The sequence below is a fragment of the Tachysurus vachellii genome, chromosome 16 (genome assembly GCF_030014155.1).
Source record: "Tachysurus vachellii isolate PV-2020 chromosome 16, HZAU_Pvac_v1, whole genome shotgun sequence".
Lineage (NCBI taxonomy): Eukaryota > Metazoa > Chordata > Actinopteri > Siluriformes > Bagridae > Tachysurus > Tachysurus vachellii.
The window spans coordinates 10,556,400-10,576,941 of NC_083475.1; the positions used below are offsets into that span (position 1 = coordinate 10,556,400).

Consider the following 20,542-nt stretch of genomic DNA (forward strand, 5'->3'; position numbering starts at 1 on the left):
TTATAGTGGTATTTTATCAAAGTTTTCACGTCTATAATGTTGTGCATCTTGAATATCGTCGCTGTCATGCGGAATCCTCGTATCTCCAAAACCGTTATTTTTCAGGAAATTAAAAAAACACTGTACCTTATCTGCAGTGCACAGGGTTTAGTCCGCGTTGCAGTGGATTGTCTTGCGCTAAATTCCTGTCCTCAGACGAGCACCAGAACTAGCGGGGGTCAAGATTTTTTTTTTTCTTTGAGCCCAGTGTTTTGAAGACATTTACCTCAGAAGATGTGTTGATTCTTGAGGAGAAATATGCCGCGAAGCTCTCCCGCAGAGTGGGGAAGAGGTGGACAGTTGAAGGGTCCAATGGAGTTAAGAGATTTGCGCTCAAGCTATTTTTAAGACTTTAGATTGGTTAATAACTTGTAATAATAACAGACCCACGTGGGGACTGAACAATAGCATCGATATGTGAAAAAATATGAAATTGACAAAATTTGGACATACGAGGTTTCCGCCCGACAGCGACGATATCATGGTACAGGGTTTGGCAGAGGAAACGCAAAGCTATCGAACAGCCAATATGCAGCAATGAAGAGGGTGTCTAAACGCCGCTCCTTGTTAACAGGCAGGAAGGAAAAGGATTCCTTTTCGTCAAGTCCAAATCCTAATTGGCATACATTTATTTACCAGTTTATTAGACTTATCACTAGATACAATATGTAGTCAACCAGTAATCCAGCGCACATGTATACAGTCAGTTGTAAGTTTATTAGATATACCAGTGGTCTGTGTATAAATGTCCAGTTGTGGCTAGACAGTGCTCTAAAAATCTGTCTTTAGAAAATGTTGGCCTTTTCAGGGACTGTGTTTTCAACAGTCTCTGTCCATCAGTCAGCTAGATACAGAGAATACAGGACAAGTCTCTGAGGATCTTTACCCTATCTGCAAAGCTGAGAGAGCTCAGATAATCTGGAGAACATTCTACGCCTTTTCTCCTTGCATGAAATCCCCTTATCGCTTTACTCCTCTGGACAGGCCTACACACTGTCATTCTCTCACCAGGCTGGCTGTCTCCACCAATCAGAGTGATGTGTTCTCTCAAGACTCAGGTAGCATTTAGAAATCAATGTGCTGTTATGCCGTCAGTGAATACAATCCTTAAATTCATATGCATATTTTTAAATCTCTCAGCAATGCACTTTCAAAATTCTGAAATACAATTTTATCTGGATCACATTTACGAGCAACATAAACAATATAAGCAAGTAACAGATGAAAAGATATTACAGTTTTAATAATGTAATACATTTAATTCCTAAATCTATTTGTAATCAAACATACAACCAGTACAGTATGTGGCTCCTTTTTTACTCACTTACAAAGACTGCACAGTGGATATCTACAAAATAATTACAGTGTACTGCATGAAATTTTAGGATAATTGTGAACATGATGGTGTAAAAAAAGTTTCTTCTTATATCTATAATGGTAACAAAGTTTCTTTCACCCTTTTTGTGTGTGTGTGTGGTGTAAGAAAACAATCTGTCAAGATAAATCATATTCAAAACTTTCAAACAGTGTAATTACAACATTAAGTGAATAATAAGAAACGTTTTAGGGGGAAAAAAACGAAAAATATAAAAGGTATTAGAGTCTGGTTGTATATGTCTGTACACCCATTTATAAATTTTCAGAAAGAGCACAGACATTTTATACACTGTATGAAGTTCATCATCCTTTGTATTGGATTATACAGAATTCCCGTGATGATGCTAGTGCAGGATTATGTCAATTAAATTACCGATTTGAAAAGTTTTGTTTTATTGACAGTGTTAAATTTTTGCTTTATGATAGACAGTTTTTTGTGGATGTGTGATGGGGTGATAGTCTCGCCTGCTGAGTATTTTGAGAACTGTGTAGTTTCTCAGTGTTTTTAGTAATTTTTGCTGATGTGGTAATGTGTTATGAATAATATTGTCATATCAACGGGATACTTGGCGATAGAAATAAAGCTAACAAGCTGAAAAGTGCAATCAGGTGTAGTGAAGCCTATTGTTTGGTGGAGGTTTTGTGAGGTATAGATGAACTGTGAAATGAAGGCATGCAATTTGACGTGTGTCTCCTGTGGCGTAGATGTTTGTCTTCTTCACTTGCCCCCTTCCCCTTGCTTGACCTCCTATTTTTACCCCACTTTGTCCCTCACCCCACCATGTAGATGTACGTTCCACATGACCCCTGACCCTATGATGTTGGACTGGTTGCCAAGGGAGACACAAGGGCCCTCAGTGTCCTCCTAACCACCAGCATTTGCCACTTGCACACCAGAACACTCACAATCCCTCCACCTCTAAATAATGACCTGAGTTCAGATCTCCACCTCCTCTCTCACTCTAAGAAGATGTTCCGCACCTCGAGTCCCACCCCCACGCATGTCTGTTGTGATGTGTTTTTCACCAGAGGGCTAACGGCCGTAGAAGGAGGACAGTCTTATAACATGTGATGCTGTCTCTGGCTGTTTTCTAAACTAGGTGTCAATTCACAACAGGCTTCAGACGTACCAGCTCAGTGCAGTGCCAACCCCAGAGAACGCCGTCCTTCTTAACCAGCGAGGGGAGCTGTGCCAGCCGCCATGTGCCAGCCCCGTGCCCTCGTACCCCCACCAGCGACCCGACACGCTCATCCAGTGCCAGCAGATTGTCAAGGTCATCGTGCTGGACAAAGGCGGTCACGGGTGTGTCGAAGCCCTCCTTGGTCAGAGCCCCACCCACCAGCTTATCTCTTCACCTGATGCGGGCGGAGCCCAGCGGGAAAAGGATGGTTCTCAGCCTCCGCTACCTCCACCTCCTCCACCTTACAACCACCCTCATCAGTACATCCCCCCTGACCCCCGCTTAACCCTGCATAGGACCCTGAGTGGCTCTCGAAGTATAGTCTAGAGCTAAAATATACCTTGGAAAAATATATAGATAACATTCATGTGCTTACCATTTGTGTATATATGTAAACATACAGAGAAATATAATGAAAGAAAAAAAGAAAAATGCATATATAAATACATATATTTAAGGTAAATGAATAAAAAAAAAACAAAGAAGTATGTACTTTATTAACTTTGCAGATATGTGAAATAACAATGACATGAAAAGAAAATTTACTTGATTCAAGCAGATTTTGAAAAACAAAATGTAGTTTTAAAATATTTCTTTGTCTCTTTGGACTCTTACAGGTTATACAAGTCATTATACAGTATGGAAGAATTTCTCTGGCATTTTTAGAGCTAAATGAGAAAAGGAAGATCACTTCACTCCAAAACAGCCTAATTCCACAATGACCGCCTATGTCTGAGCTAAATCTGATTTATTTTAGTCTTTTATTACATTACTGTAAAACCTGTTATGTGTATGTGTGAGCACTAAACTGATGAGTGATATATGTGCAAAATAAGAAAAAAAAAATTGAAAACATTTTAACTGCAATATTTTTTCTCAAGCTCTGTATGTGGTCATGTGTCCACATTGTGTTCTTTTAAATAGGGAAATACACCAGTCCTTGTTATTGCTCAACATGTCAGAAAATACTCTTAATTCTCCTGCTTTTAGCCAGCCACTAACATTTGTGTGGAACTCTTTCCATCTGCTCTTGCTCTCAGGAACTCCAGAACGTATATGAACATGTAGCATCTCAGAAAGTAGGTGGCACGAACAAAGAGGACTTTTTGCACACATGGATATCTGCTTGGCATTCTGTGATCCAAATTTAAAAATCAGCATAATGACTTTGACTGTTTCTTTGACACCAATTTCATCTAAGCAGCACTTACTGAATATACTGAATCATTACATCTATTGGACCTGAAGTTCACTTAGCATCACTGTTTGTTTTCCTCGGTATAAGTCTGTTCACCTTTTGATGTAAGTAACACGTAAAACAAACTGTGCATTTTTGGGACTAAACACTTGAATTTTAATGGTTGTTTCCTGTTTGTTTAGTCTCATAAGAGATGGATGTTGAAATGGGGTTAAAAAAAAGTTTTGTTTTGTGCTATATGTATATATCTTAATCTGAGTCTGAATAAGGTACTGAAACTGTTTGGGTCTAGTCAATGTTAACAGTCTTTGATCTGTCTTCATCTCATCTCAGACAGGTCATTGTCTGTTTAGTCTGGAAGTGTATTAATCATGAGCACCATCGATATGTCTTGAATAGGGTGTTTGTTTTCAGCTCCCCTGTCCGCTTATCAGGCCGAGAGGTTTGTTTATAATTACACTGCTGCTGTTCAGAGTTCCCTATCTGATTCAGGCTCCCATGTTTCATTCTACACACTTTTACATGCAAGGTATTGGAAATGAGACTGAGTGAATCTCTTTGGAGCTGTGTGTAGTCTAAGTTGATTTACTGGCCCTGACTTGTTGATTGGATAGCATCAGACTGCCTATTCCCATCTCTATCACCTCTACCATCCTACCTATCTGCACTTATCTAAAAAAAAAAAAGGGTACCAAATAGACCTCTGTCCTTCATCAAGGAGAACTCCATCCTCCCGTACTCCATCTAGTTTAAAGTTGTAGTTGAGGACATTGCTTCAGAGATCTGAAATTCTTCTAAAATTAGCTTAAAATTTTTTGATGAGGCTGCAGCCTTCAAATCATAAAGCTCCCCCAAGTTGAACCGCTTCTTTCCTGCGTATGAAATATTAAATGAATTACATTCATTTTTCAGGAGGCAAAAACCTCCTAATAAACTCTGCACAACTTTTTTTGCTTCCCTGAGTGTATAGTGCCTGAAAGATATAACCACACTATATGTGCTTATAGGGTGTAAGATGTTTAGATATAGTCACAGCAAATGCTATGATGCTAATGCTAGCTTTGGATTTGACTGATACAGAAAGGGCTAGTACACTGAGTACTGTAGCTGCCTTTAAATAACACAGACGTCTGCATCGGGCTAGCAGGGTGTGCTAATGGGGCTCTGACATTAGAACCATGTTTCCCCATTTGCTTTGACCCATTTTCTTCTCTATATGTGTGTTATCTACATGCTATTGAAATTAAAATTTCTGTATCTACACTTAAAGATGAAGGAGTGCCCTTTTTTCCCATGTGGAACATTTTGTGAAAACAATAATGTTGCTTCACATTGAGTTTGACCATCTATAGATTATGCTATGGTTTTTACTATACTGAATATATTACAGTATCTAGAATCTGTTCATGTTGATATAATGATTTAATTCTTTAAAATCCAACAAAATATACAATCAAATCTTTTGTATTATGATTAAGTCTTTGCATTTGTTTACTTTTTTTTTTGCAAATTGTAAAAAAAAAATTGAGATTTCGAACCTATTGCTTTTCATTAAGCTATTTATCTCAATCTCAAGTATCTTTCACCAGAGGTGCTGCCGCTTAGTGGACAACCAGCCGACATCATAGATGTAATCATAGATCATAGATGTAAACATTTCAAAAAGGACACACATACACACACACATATGAATAATGTACTATATATATAGCACATCCTAGATGATGCAATGAATTAGACCTGCTTTTGTAAACATGACAAAAGTGGTTTTACAGCAGGCAGCTTTGGTGCCTCATCTCTTCCTCCTCCCAGTTCAATGTCCAGTCCTAAGCACAGGTTTGCTGTTTGTGTGAGGCTTGTATGCATGTTGTGGGTTTTCTCCTAGTTCTATAGTTTTATGCTACTTTCCAAAGCATGCAGGTAGGTGAAATTAAAGTCTAATTAAATGAATGTGTGTATGTTGCAACAAACAAGCATTCCACCCAGGGTTCTTGAGTTAAGTGACCTTGACCAGGATAAAAGAATAAGTCGTAGACGAATAAGTACGAAATCCTAAATATGAAGGAATTGACTATTTTGAGGATATTAGAATAATGACTGTACATAATTGTTGCTTGGTAAACTATAATACAAGCCTGTTAAAGAAAGACTCATTTTAAATTTGCAGGATCTCATTTTAAGCCGGCAGAATAAAGAATTCTCATTTCTCAAAGAAGATATACTCTTAAGAGTATGTGTACTTTATATTGTTTCATTGTGTAAATCATTTGTAAAGGCAGACTATAAATACTATAAATATAAACAATATACTGACAAGACAAGATAGCTATGAAATATAATTAGAAGTAATTAATGTTTCCCCTGACAACTTACTGTATATTATACATTATTACAAGCTTTTAATTTAAATCTGAGAAATGTACAACATGAATTCTGTGTATATACATACTGTATATGTGTGTTTCTTTATCTACAATTATTAGTATTTTTAAAAAAACATGAGTATATGTACTTAACATGTTAGGGAAAAAAATATGCCTGCTTCTTTAGTGTACTCATAATGTGTACATGTTGCAAGATGCACAAGTCATACAACTCCATACTGAAAAAGTTATGAATATGTAGTTCGGGTGAGTCTTTTATACAGTCATCATATGATACATCATATTTTATTGATTGAGCTAAACAAAAAGAACAATTGTCAGCCATTGGTGATCTGCCTGGCCAGTGTGCATGTTTTCTCGTGTTTTCTCTTTTAGTTGACATCAGACAGAAGCTTCACCCATTATTTCTGCTTGGTAGTGTTGCCGTGTTAAATGGATGTCCTCTTTTGGCCTGGCTACCTCATTGGGCTTTGTCATTTTGTGCCAGCGCTGCAGAGGACAGACACAATTTCTGAGTTCATAGCACTAGTAGGTCAACACCTTGTACAAATACATTCATGTTGTAAGGTCAAACAGACGATAAAGCAGCCTTGCCTGATGAATGCTTCCCTTGATGCTGAAGAACATGTAAATGATGTATCCAGGAATTAGCAGCATAGAGGAGAGAGCCATGAGCCAGCCAATGCCCTGTCCCCAGTCTGGGAACACATACTTGCCCATGGTGAGAGGAGTCATCTCTATTGCACTGAAGGTGAAAACCCCCTTCACACAAAAACATATTCAATTATCTATTTCCTCAGTTGCATCAAGTTAAATAACATTGTTAAAAATGTTCAATGTATGTAAATAACCTCTTTAAACCAGTATGTTTGAATTTTTCTCATGTACTTTTTTCATACCAAACAGATTGATGGTGTGAAGTAGAGCCAACAGAGTTTCCACCATCCACACGGACGATAGCCAATCATCTCCTCAATGTTTCTATAGAATCTCTCAGCTCCTTCCATGAAAGACACCAAAGACAGAAATTATATCATCTAATAATTAGTGTTACATTCTATTTTTAGCTGTCTAAAATGTTTTTTTGTCTACTAGTGCTGCTAAAATGTTATTTATTTAATTAAATGCAAGGTCATAGTTTTTTAATTGAACAGCTTTTTACAACAGTAATGATGGTAGTGGATATTTTATATAAAAAATAAAAGAGCATGTCCATATGTTCTGCTGCACATGAAAAATGTAGTGCTCCTTTAATGTTTCTGTATGTTATGAGAGAGATATACCATAAAACCAGGCTATCGCGACTGTCTCAAAGAAGACAAGGAAGAGGAGGCACATCCCACTGGCTGAGTAGTAGTCAAATAGCTTGAACACGTACAGTCCACCCTGTAACGTGAACCAACACACACACACACACACACATCATAGAGTTAGCATCTTCTATACCTAAGCTGCATAGATTTTAGGAGATTCAGTGTCACTATAATTGTATAACCACAGACACAACACAATTTCCATAGAGTTATGCATTACCTGTGTGATGTTAGACAAGCCAATGGTGAACGAAATAATGCAGACCAAAAGGATGAATAATTTCTTCCTCTTTCTTAAGAAGGTGGGATATTCATCTACCAAAGCTGTGATGAAACCTTCCACAGTACAAAACTATGGAGAAATAGTAAACCATTACTTTCTGCTTTGACTGCAAATACAGGGAACTCCAAGTCATTTAGTATTATCTAAAAAATAATAAGAAGTAAAAACTTTGTATTTAAGCATCAATATGTATTTTACCTGACTATCTAGTCCAAGCATCAAAAGCATGGAGAAGAAGAGAATTGCCCATAGAGAGGACATGGGAAGTTGAGTCACAGCCTGAGGATATGCCAGAAAAGCCAAACCTGGACCTGAATTTTTACAATCACACAGTCCAGTCAAATAAATTTATAAAGAAATTTATACCATGCCTATGTATTATGTCTAATTTAAAAATGTCTTGAAAATTTCACTTTGTTTTCAGAATTGTTCACTAAATCACTATTTATGCACTATTAAGCAAGGCTATATTTTCATTTTATGTACAAATAAAACACTTTCCTGGATCTGGAAATAATTTTGGTGGTGTGTAAATGATGGTGAATATTGTGAATTAATCTTTGATATTTATAATTAAAACCCTATAATACATTAATTTTAATTTGGTACTCTCAGAACATAAAGGTAATTTAGAATGGAATATAAATTGTATTGTGTCATATGTATATTAACCTTTTAACCTTTTTTTATCACATAAATCATATATGTTATAAACTTATAAATGCATAACATTGGCATTCTGTTCATATAATAATGGGTAGCATCTAATAATTGAATTTTATGTATAGTGCTGCTGTGTGTATGCATATGCTGTTTAAAAAAAAGTCTATATTGTACCTGAGGCAGCCAATTCATGAACTGGTTTCTTGGTAATGTAGGCCATGAATCCAACAATGGAGAAGATGACAATGCCAGCAAACATGCTGGTGAAGGAGTTTATGCAACACACAATGATGGCATCTCTGCAACATGGAGAACATATATGATAGATATATGCAGGTAAGTAAGGATCTAATGAAAATCTACATAAAAGCTTTTGTAAAGGAAGAATCTTACCTGTAAACATCATTATTAAAAGTATTGTAACTGCCCAGAGCAATCAGAGAACCCAAACCCAGACCATAAGAGAAGAAGATCTGAGTGGCCGCATCCAGCCAAACCTAAAGAATACAGGGAAGAATTTATTTGTGAATACAGTGAGTTCACTTCTTCCATCCACTATAGTAGACTAAACTATGTAACTCTTTTGCACATATCTCAATCGTAATAAAAAGTTATTGTAATTTAGAATCAGTTTGCACTAAAACATGACAAGAAAAGTTTGATGGAAAAGTTTACCAAGAAATTAAATATATGGGAAAAAAAACAAAAAAACAAAACGCTATTTAATTTATCAGCAAACAAATTCAAATCCTGAAGCAAGGTTGTTTGTAATCTACAAACGGCCAAAAGATCAGGAGATATGCAAACCACTATAACAAGATTAAACTCAAGAACAGAAAGCAGAGACAGAATAAGTATATTGAAGCCACATAAGTATATAATACAATATACAATGAAATGCAGATATAAATACACTGAGCAAGTAATTCACAATCTGTGTGTGGAAATGGAGTCCTTAAAGAATAGGAAGCTAATAAAAACAGCTCAGCGTTATTTTAGGGAAATGTAGTTATCTTTTCTCGAATTAAATAAGTGAATATGCGAATATATTCTAGGCAGAAGATCCCAATTTTTATGAGAAGAGCAAAAATTCCCAGACCACTTTGTATTTTGGTAAACAATACAATTTTACTATTTGTCGGTTTGTCGGACAGAGAATCTACCTAGTAGGCATAATAATACATACATGGAGTTATATTTTCAGGTGTTAGTTGTTAGAAGCCTGCAGCAGTTAAACATCCATCCATTTTTTAATCCATTTATTTCAATTTATCATTTTAGCTTTTTTTACAAGCCAGAGTAGTGCACAGCCCCCAACAGTAATGTAAACATTACAGAGTGAATAAGTGCTCCTGGCTACAGTTGAACACAACCTCAGATTTCTGGAGCTTGTTAAAGTCAGGGGTGATGTAGAAGAAAATGCCATCTTTGGCCCCCGGGAGAGTGATGCCTCGGAAAAACAGGATGAAGAGCATGAAGTACGGATAAGTGGCAGAGAAATAGACCACCTGAGGAAAATGAAACACTATAATTTAGATGTTCAGCCTGCTATATCATGGGATTTATTTCCAGTAGTGCAGAAACCTCGTTTGCAGTGAAAATTAATGAAACTGTTTAATTGGCAATGTCCATCAAGGTTTTTGGGCCACTAGAGAGTACACATATGCCGACTACATCAATATCCAATTATCTTCTGGATTCAACAAGGATAAACTGAATGTCCTTGGTGTGCTTTAATGCCTCTGAACAATATTTATTAGTATTTATTAGGTAAGCTGATGCTCATTTAAATATAACAAATAAGGGAATCAACAATGAACAATGGAATGAACAGGAAACAGATGTTGTGAGAACCTACAGTATACAGAGAATTTTGTAAATTGTATTAAATCCCATTTTTAAAATGATGTAAAATCATTCAAAAAAGTAATAAGCATGCATTGCCATACCTTTCCAGTCCATTCCACCCCTTTCCAGATAGAGAAGTAGACTAGTACCCAGGCCAGAGCAAGAGTCCCAGCTAGGGGCCAACGCAACTCACCTGGATCCTCCAGGCCACTGCTCAGCTGGTGCATGTTCCTCCTGTAAGGATACAAACAGGATATATATATTGCATCATTGCATTTATCCAATCAAGTGAGGCTTTCACACAAGTTTTCATTATGCATGTTGTTATTAATAATATTTATGGAAGTGTTACACTAATCACCCTGATCTCATTGATATATACAACTCAAAAAAATTAAGTGTAAAAAGTTAAGCTCAATTTTACATTTACAACCTACAGAGTTCAGATTTTAAGCCAAAAGAGGTTACTCTGAGGTAAAGCTTCAGCAATTTAATTTGATGATTAGCAAAATGAAGGAGAAATTGAGCACAATCATTGGTGGACATCTGAGGTGCAACAAAACAGTTTTCAAAATCAATAAATATTGGCTTGACACACTCTATATTATGATGAATATTAGGAGGGTAACCTAATAATGCCAGGCATGATGACATGATTATTGTTGTCTTGCTAATCAGTAAATATTATTTCTCACTGATTAAACTCATACTTTAAAAAAGGCTGATCACTTACTCCCAAAACTCAGTTACAGCACTGGTCATGTTGGTTGTGTCAGGCAAGCTGTAGTTGGAGAAACAGCGATCGGTGTTCCAAGGGTTATCACAACTCTGCCAAGGTAACTCCTGACAGGGAAAAAGGGATGCTAAGAGGCCTAGTTTATTTCTAGTGTTTCCTGTGTGTGTTAGTCTTGTTATGTGCCTGTGCCTGTGTGACTGTCTGAAGAGATTAGTTATTCAACAGATTACTGGCTTTGTTGATATGTACAATATACACTACACATTGCAGAATGAACATAGATCCAGGGAGACAGATATTAGACAAAACTGATAAAATTGAGAGAAAATAATGTCGAGATTTAAAAGAACAGCAGAGTTGCTGTCAGATGTAAAGTGGGGCAAGAGGGTATTTGAGCTTTGTAAAAGTCTGCCTCTGTTCTACAGTGAAAAAAGAATGTTGCTATTCCCATGGCATAGTCATGGGAAATATCACTTTGCTCAAAAGAAAAAGAAAAGAAAAACCCAGATGCATATTATTTCTGTAGTGGCTTCGAAAGTGCACTGTAGTGCAGAGCTGGGATCATGAAAAAGCCAGGATCATCATCCTCAGGAGAGATGGAGAGACCCAGCAAGGGATAGAGCTTCATGAATGTAACAATGGAAGCTGGACTTGGAGAAATAACCTCTTATAGAATAGAAAGCTTAGGACATTGTGCATGGTAAAGCAAGTGAGGGAACTGTTTGAATCTCAGTAACATTAAAGTCTTATCTAATTCACTGTGCAGCTGCAGAAGTTATGGAATACAGCATCATTTATATCTGAGTAAAATGAATAAATTAATGAATACTGCAGTTAAGCAATTAGCAATTAAACAATGCAATCATGAATGATTTGATGAATAAAATGAGTGAATAGACTGTTACTGTTCCAAAAGAGAGGCAGTACATACTGAACTGAAGGAGCTGAACAGGTAGTAGAGAGCCCAAGCAATAATGACAATGTAGTAGATGTTGAGCCAGAAGGACAAAACTGCTGCAGCCAGACCTACACCTGAGAAAGAAATAGAACAAATAATGGGAGAGGTGAAGAGAGACACATCAACTATTCATTTGAATAGTGCAATAGATTTTAACTATAGACATTGTCACAAAAGCAGCGTTACAAAATTCTCTAGCTTTTGTTCCCTAAAGTCAAAACCTAGAGTCAACAGCGTCGACGAAATCTGACATGACATGAAGAAGAAATATTCAGAGGAATCCATCCTCTTCTGGGTGACAATGAATAGTCAGATTATAAATCATTACTCTTCAATATCTGTATACTTTAAAGAAAAACAGTGTGCTGAAAAGATGTTTACTATGAGCATAATGTGAATAAGAGTCTTGGAAGAAAAAAGAATTAATAAGAATCCATGTGAGATAATTCACATATTCTCATGCCTTTTGTGTCCTCACAACAGACAGCACTCTGCATCACCAGCCTGCTTACTACTGGAGCACATCTGCTGTTCATTTTGAATAAAGCAGGAGTAGTCAAGAATGTCTTAATGAGAGGGCAGAAGTAGCCAAGAGCATCTGCTGAGGCCAGGCATTTTTACACTTTTTATACGTCCAAGATTACTGTAAATTACTCCAGTACTCACAGACCTCTTGTGTGTGGCTTTTGCATCATCAGACACTGCTAGGTAGATAGATAGATAGATAGATAGATAGATAGATAGATAGATAGATAGATAGATAGATAGATAGATAGATAGATAGATAGATAGATAGATAGATAGATAGATAGATAGATAGATAGATAGATAGATAGATAGATCTTTCTTAATTTTTCTCTGTATGCATAATACCTGTAGGCCATGTACATTTTATACCTTTCATCATGGGTATGAGTTTCCAGACCCCAAGTCCTCCCACTGATGTGTACTGTCCTAATGCAGTCTCCAGCAGAAATAGAGGAATCCCAGCAAACACCAGTGTAGTAAGATAAGGAATAAGAAATGCTCCTGGAATAAATAACAGACAATTCTTATACCAAACTAACTCCTAAATCTAAATAATGCGTTTATTCTATTAGTAGATTTTGCTTACAATACATTTTTATGTCTATGTGTACATAGAGTATGTCACCTATTGATCTTTACCCAGTTAGCTATTGTTACTTGTATTGGCATTGTTCACTTCATCTGTCACTTGACTATCTAAATGATAATTTTGTACAAATTTGTGGTCCCTTTAATTTGTAAGAATGTTCAGAAATCAATTAATAACAAGCCATTGAAATGATTTGCTAGAGTGCTCTTCTCAAGAAGTGAATCATGCTGTGCCATGGCTTTCTACCATTTACCGTGAGCTTCTATTTCTGTTGAGCTATTTATTCAACTGGTGAGTCACAGATTTGCAGCTCAAAAGAAATCAATGTGTGAATGCAGTTATTTAGAGGACACATCAGCAGGCACATGGCATCAAGCCTAATGAAGTAGGGAATTGTAGGACGCTGACATTAGCCCAGCTATTAATAGCCCATTTCCTCACCTGACTATCTGACAGTGAACAGCCAAAATGACTGTAGGCAGAATGCAGATTTTGAGGCTGAAAATGACCAAAATTGTAATATTTAAGTTTAAAATGATTAATTAGTTGACATTCTATATTTGTGTAACATTTTATTCAATGGCCTGGCTACAAGCTTAGCTAGTATAATGCGCTAGTAAAGATAACACCCTAACCCCACCCCTGTCTTTCAAAGCTGTAAACAAATATCAGATGAATTATTTTGGATTTTTGTGGAACCAAGTACAACAGAATCTCCAGTGGTCATGAGAAAAAAATATACAGAATAGTATGAGACACTGGGGCTGATTTGTTCCTAGCCAGGTTGAAGATTTATACAGTATAGGCTCTCAGTAATAGGTGATTACAGAATCAAAACGATTTGTGCTAATCTTTTTTATACTTTACTGCTATATCTATAACACATTATCAACAGTGATTGAGAAGATGAATGTGAATTATAGTTGCTTGGGTAATGATTGTGAACCAGGTGGAGTGTCAGTCATCATCCTTTTTTATCCCAGAATAAAAAAAATATTTAAAAGTAGATAGACTATAGACACATTGTCCAAATAAATTACTCTAGGCAATAAAACCACAATTTAGTGTTTTAAAAATTGATTACAAAGGTTAACTTTCGGTATTCACAAAAAAAAAAAAAAGAAAACACTGCATGAAGTATTTTCTAAAACTTAAAAAATTCTAAAACATCTTTTTGTTTGTTGTTGTTTCTTACCTCCGCCATTTTTCCCACAGAGATATGGGAATCTCCAAACATTTCCTAGGCCAATGGCATATCCTATACAGGACAGCAGGAAGTCAAACCTGCCTTTCCAGGTGCCTCTATCTGGAAGGGTCTGCTTGCTCTCATCTGGACCAGAGGTCAGGCTGTGGTTCATCTCCTCAAAAGGAACAGCCTGCTTCAGCTCAGACGGTGAGTTGAGCTGCACAGTGCTATCCCCCGTTTTTCCCATTGATGTTCCACAGTCGACCTAAGGGTTAAATTAAACAGTACTTATTGTAGCACTTGGCTGTTAATATTGTCCTGTACGTGACACGATTGTTCCACAAGCTATGCAGATCTTTAGTCATGAACAGCAGTCAAATCATTAAGATTAAACAAAAAGATGGAAAGCTTTTGTACTGGTTCCATTGTTCAACAGGGTCAATTTTATGTATACAACCCAAATGAACTAAATCACTCAAGGATTTATAACTTCTAAGATCTAAGTTGAAGTTAAATTTATCCCCAATACCATGTCCTTAAATTCTCCATTTAAATAAATCCTTATTTATATCCATATTTTATTCAGCAAGGAAGTTCAACTCAATGTGCTGCAATTTACGGCACAATCTGTAGTTTAGTTTAGTTAAAAGTTTAGTTTATCACATTATCTAAGAAATCTAACATTTTTTATTTATACAACCTAATTTTCTAACCAATGTGTAAAAGATGCAATTTTGGTTTTATTTTAACCCACTGACCAGCCACATCAATCTAATTTGCAAAAATGTACAGATGAACATAATCTCAGTTTAATGTTTTTCTGAGTAAAAATGAATTCCCTGTGTTTTTCTTCACACTGGCTGTGAAGCAAATTCTGTATTGTTGAATCTGTGTGTCAGGTCTGTGAAGTGATCTGTGAGTGGACAGGAAGAAGAAAGGAAAAGTTACTGTACCTGTGAGATGTGATGGTTTCTCAGCCAAATAAAAGAGCAGAAAGCCAATGGAGGACTCCGAAATAAGACCTATGTCCCAGCTGCCCATCACTGAGTCAAAGGAAACTCTCCTATTATTTCAGCCGAAGCAAATTTCCCTCTGTCACTTCAGTGATATTGAGCCACCGATAATAAGCTTCGACTTGTTCTCTGATATGTATATTGCTTCTCCACAGAGCCCAGGGCTATCACAAGGGTTCGATCCCCTAATTCCAGTACAGAGTGTGTACGAGTGTTTCATGTATAGGAATGGATTAGGACATGCTTGTTTGTGGGTTAGCTCCCATCCGCCCAGCTGCCATGGGATAAGCTCTTAGAAGAAGTCTATATGCAAAGGAATGAAAGAACTTTGAGTTTTTTAAATGCTGACTGCTTGAATTCAGTGAAACATAAAATAAATGTTTTTATGAATTTAGAATTTAGTTTATTGAATGGATGCGCCATTAGAATGTTGAGGTGGAATTATAATAGAAACAGCCACTAACTCATTACATGCACCATCATGCTCAATTATAGCATGCAGAATCATTCCAGGACAGCTTCAACTTAACATGCACCACTCATCATGATCTGCAGTGTTTTAATGTTATAAAAAAAAATTATCTTTGTCAAAAATAGCTTGTTAAACTGTTCTTAAGGTTTTTTTTTTTCACACGTTTACACATGTTTACACATGTTTACACCATGTTTGTCAGGGAGCACATAGCAGTGTGTTCTTTTTTGCTACTGTAGTGGATAGATACTACTGAGGCACTATGAACTTTTCACTGCATGGATGTTGAGTCCTTATTTATTTATTTATTTTGACACTTTATTAGCAATGCCATAGCATTAATGACATCGCAGTGAGCATCACTAATTGTTACTCTGATTATATTATAGAGGAATTCCAGATGATTGTTTTAATGTATTAATGATATATATTTAATGTTGGGATTTTTCCCCAGCCTTTAATTATACATGGCAGTATGGAGAAGCTTGGATCGCTAATGAACAGATGGACAAATAGTCAGCATCGTATGAGCTCAGTGCTCGAGGTGGTGGAAGCAGTGAAATTGCTGAAGAAACAGGATCAGAAGCATATGTCAGTCATCTTGCACTGTCGGGAAAGCTCAGTCTCCAGGCTAAGAGCTCCCTCCGTCTGCTTGGACTTGCCTGCCTGCCTGACAAATGAGCCATGTCTTCCAGCTCTTCAGGACTTGTAATTCTCTGTCTGTCTGTCTGTCTCTCTCTCTCTCTCTCTCTCTCTCACTCTGTGTGTGTGTGTGTGTGTGTGTGTGTGTGTGCAGGTGCCTGCCACAGTGAAGAAATCCAGTACAGATAATGAGGATTATTATTTCACTAACTCTCCATCAAGTAATCATCAGCAAATTGACATATCACAAATAATTAGTGTGTAGTAAGTGATACAAATTGTACATTATGTAATAAAAAAAAAATAGAATCATGGCTAGAATGTCTGTCAGGGTAGTTCAGACATTGGAAGGTTGTCAACTGGCAATTGTTGGCCATTTAAACCATTAATGGTTCTTTGCAGTCACTGAATCCTGTAACTTGTAAGTCACTTTGGGAAAACATATCTCTTATATTGAAAATATCAATGGAGTTCCCATTTAAATTAATGGGTTATGAGTGATAGTTGTTGATGCTCATCATGATACTTTTGATGAAAGCTGATGTAGCCCCGATGGCTTACCATAAATGCCCTGAGAAATGAACACTGTGAAATGGGTAAATTCATGTTTTCTCTACAGTATGCTCATTCTCCCTGGGTCTGCATGGGATTGCTCCAGGTTTTCAAGATTTTTCCCAGCTCCAAAAGCTCCAGCTGCCAGTAGCTGGATTGGCCACTATAGCTATGAAAGAGTGTGTAAAAATACCCTGTGATGGACAGATTTCCCATCCAGGGAGTATTCCCACCTCATGCCTAGTATTCTCGGGATAGGCTCCAGAGCCACTAAAATGACCATGGTTGTGGTAACTGAAAGTGAGTGGAAGTAAAAATGCATTTGTTTCTGTTTCTGATGTAAGCTATTACCAAACAAAGCTATTACCTAAACTTGTTTGTCCTAGAGCTAAATGTTCAGGATGTCCCAGTTTTTAAGCAATTCCCAATCTGGAGTGGTAGCGATTCTAGCAGCAAGCCCAATTACTGAATAGCACTATAACAACCTTGAATGGCAGGGATCCAAACAACAGAACTGCACAGCACACATAATATTAAATGACATAATACATAATTAATGATGTAATGTTTTGAATATAAGCAAAAATTGTGTTACATTTTTTACAGCTATACTGATTTGTATTTGTATTTTAATTGCAGATAACTGCTGGTCCATGCCCTTGCAGGTATTTCAAAATCACAAAAACGTGGCTGAAATGCTGAGAAAATGAAAGAGTTTTTTTTAAATAATAACAAACTTGTGCTTTCCTCTGTCTCTTGTGTTCTGCTCACAAAATATCAAATAATAATGTCTATCCAACCCCACAGCATATTTCACCATCAATAGCAAATCACAGGAAGTTCGTTTTAGGTTTGTCATTTGCCACAATCGTTATGTGACAGGCACAGAATTGCAGCTGTCAGTGCTGCTCTTTGTCACTCTATGCATGGTGTCCTCTAATCAATAGACGTTAATTACTCCTCTTTATGTAGGAGATTTTCAGGCAAGGGCAAGAAATACAATTAAAGCACATGAAATAAACTATGACATATTTAGCATATTTTTTAATCTTTGTGGGGACAGGAATCAAAGGGATCGGAATATCTAATATAGGAATATCTGTTTTTGTGGAGACTGTTTTTAAATGTTTCCTTTTGGTTACTGAGAATGAGGTTACAGTTAGAGTACATGTAGATGGTATAGCATCAGTTACTTCGATTAATAAATATGCCAAATGAAGATCCTCACAAGAATAGGAAGACAAACACTTGTGTACTTGTATGCATGTGATTAGCACTTACTAAGTACCTAGTAATACATTTCTTCTGCTATAAGTATTGAATTTGCAGATGAAAGATTATCATAAATTGTATGATGAGTGAAATCTTCTTAGTACAGCAAATACATGCATACCTAACATCTTTCTCCTTACTCCTTAAACTCCTGTTAATTTTATTATTATCGATGTGGCAAATTTGTATCTGTCTTTTGTCTATCATATGTGTTGACTTCTAGTATAAGTGCACCAATATTATAATATAATATAGTATACTGTACACTATTTGGTCAAATTTGTGTAGGCCAAATACTAATCCAAATCAATGGACATTAATATGGAGTTGCTTATTCTTTCCCACTTTTCTAGTGGTTGTTGGGATTCGCTCCTTCATCCACAAGATAATTAGTAAGGTCAGTGTTCCAAATCATCTCCAAGATGTTTAGTGGGGTTGAAGTCAGGGCTTTGTGGAGACCACTTGTGTTCTTCCAGACCAACCTTAACAAACCATGTCTTTATGGATTATGCTTAATGCACAGGGGCGTTGTCATGCTGGAAAATATATATTTGAGCCACACTTGGTAAAAAGGAAATGCTCATGCTATATAATCAAAAGACATAATGTACAACTGTATGCTTCCAACTTTGTGACAAGAGACTGAGGAAAACTTAACTGCCCACTGTCTAGACTGTGTAATGTAAGCAATTATATAGAAGAGCTGGTGGCAAAGTGAGACAACAGGTGGTGCTGGTGCCCTAGAGCTCCAAGGACTGCAGGAAGAAAAAAGTTGGTAGTGGGATATGCTTCTTTAAGTGTGAATATAATGTATGTATGTGTGTGGTGCCCTGCAATGGTGTGGCATTTCCCAGCCTTGCACCCAGTGTTTTTAGGATAGATCGCGAATCTGTTACACTTTAACCTTGGACAGGATAAAGTGGTTACTGAAGATAAATGAATGAATAAAATTGGAAAACATCTATATTATATCCATTTTATCTTTCACTTAATATTAAATATTATTCTGTGTATGCTTTTTTTTACCTGAACACATTGTCCTCCATCATGATCAACATTCAGGTCAGATATCCCAAGGATAATAAACTTACAGTAAAACTTTTTTCCCTTTCACCTTCAAGCTAGCTGCCTTTGGCATCCATATGCCTATGCAGCTTTTGCTTCATTTAATCAATATAAGGTTTATTGCAATGCATTGCATTGCACTATTGACTGGCATACATTCTGTAGACAGCGAGCTAATATTGTGAAGTCCCATCCATTAATGCAAGGACATGGGATGTAAATGTCTTCAGTAATGAGCCCATCTGATAAAGAAATATATAAAGAGTGATATACAGACACACACACACACACTCACACATACACACACAGAGGAGAGAGAGAGAGAGAGAGAGAGAGAGAGAGAGAGAGAGTCAGAGGGTGGTGTACTGATGCACAACTCAACTGTTCTTCAACTATTCTGTCACTTTTGTAAATGTCTCCCTAAAGAGACTCCATGAGTAGAATACCAATTTATGTCAAAGGCAGGGCTTCATGCAGTAAACCATCTAAGGAAGAACATAATGTACAGTCTGCACATCCTTATTTGTAATTTCAATTGTAAAATCTTTAAAATATTATCACAGTTAGATTGCATGAACAGTTCTTGAGGACAAAGTCACACAATGCTCTGATATGATGAAAAACTAACACCTTGATATCATGTCATGTTCTTTAGTAACTTAGCATTATGAATTTTGTAGTATTTATTTTCAAAATTGGGAAACCTTTGCAAAGTGTGTTCTGGCAAACCATCTGGCACCTCAGGAGAAGAAGATGAGAACATACATGAGTTGCTTGACCTTAGAGCAGCTTTTGACACCATTGATCATTGTGTTTGGCTTGATAGGCTAGAAATGTTTCTGGAGTTAAGGAAACATCCCACTCCTGGCTTAGGTCTTATTTGGCTGACCATTACAGTTTGTAAATTGTGACTTCTCTACACATATAAAGGTTAAATGTGGTGTTCCTTAAGTTTCTGTTATAAGCTTTATATATGCTGCATATGGGTAAAATTACTCTTAAACATGGTATTAACACGCTTATTCTGATGGCACAATGCTATGCAAGCACAGAATCTAAGCGATAACAGGTAAAAATCTGGAAAATATAGAGACTAAAGTTTATATATAATATTTTGGTGTATCTGTTTTTAATAAAAGGTGATATAGTCTTAAAGAAGGCTATAGTCATGGTTTTAGTGCTAGTCATAGCCTGTCTAGTGTGTGGGCAAGATAAAATACCTAAAAACTAAAATTTCATATCA

General features: G+C 36.6%; 2 protein-coding genes across 2 annotated transcripts in view; one reads left to right on the plus strand and one right to left on the minus strand.

Annotated features, from left to right (window-relative positions):
* The window catches only part of iqsec3a (IQ motif and Sec7 domain ArfGEF 3a), a 57,005-nt gene extending 52,065 nt beyond the window's left edge, over window positions 1-4,940 (plus strand). Inside the window, exon 12 of the mRNA XM_060889586.1 lies at window positions 2,534-4,940. Within this exon, the coding sequence (XP_060745569.1) occupies window positions 2,534-2,590 (57 nt within the window). The 3' untranslated portion in view covers window positions 2,591-4,940. The remainder of the gene's footprint in view (window positions 1-2,533) is intronic.
* Window positions 4,941-6,650: 1,710 nt separating this feature from the next.
* Window positions 6,651-15,368, minus strand: LOC132859026 (sodium- and chloride-dependent GABA transporter 1-like). Its single transcript, XM_060889588.1, has 14 exons — window positions 15,237-15,368; window positions 14,293-14,548; window positions 12,878-13,009; window positions 11,954-12,054; window positions 11,020-11,129; window positions 10,388-10,520; window positions 9,812-9,946; window positions 8,832-8,935; window positions 8,613-8,737; window positions 7,974-8,086; window positions 7,713-7,844; window positions 7,463-7,565; window positions 7,079-7,179; window positions 6,651-6,941 (listed from the first exon to the last, which is right to left on the minus strand). Exons 2-14 carry the CDS (start codon window positions 14,528-14,530, stop codon window positions 6,735-6,737), a joined length of 1,734 nt encoding a protein of 577 aa, XP_060745571.1. The 5' UTR covers window positions 14,531-14,548; window positions 15,237-15,368; the 3' UTR covers window positions 6,651-6,734.
* Between the last annotated feature and the right edge of the window lie 5,174 nt (window positions 15,369-20,542).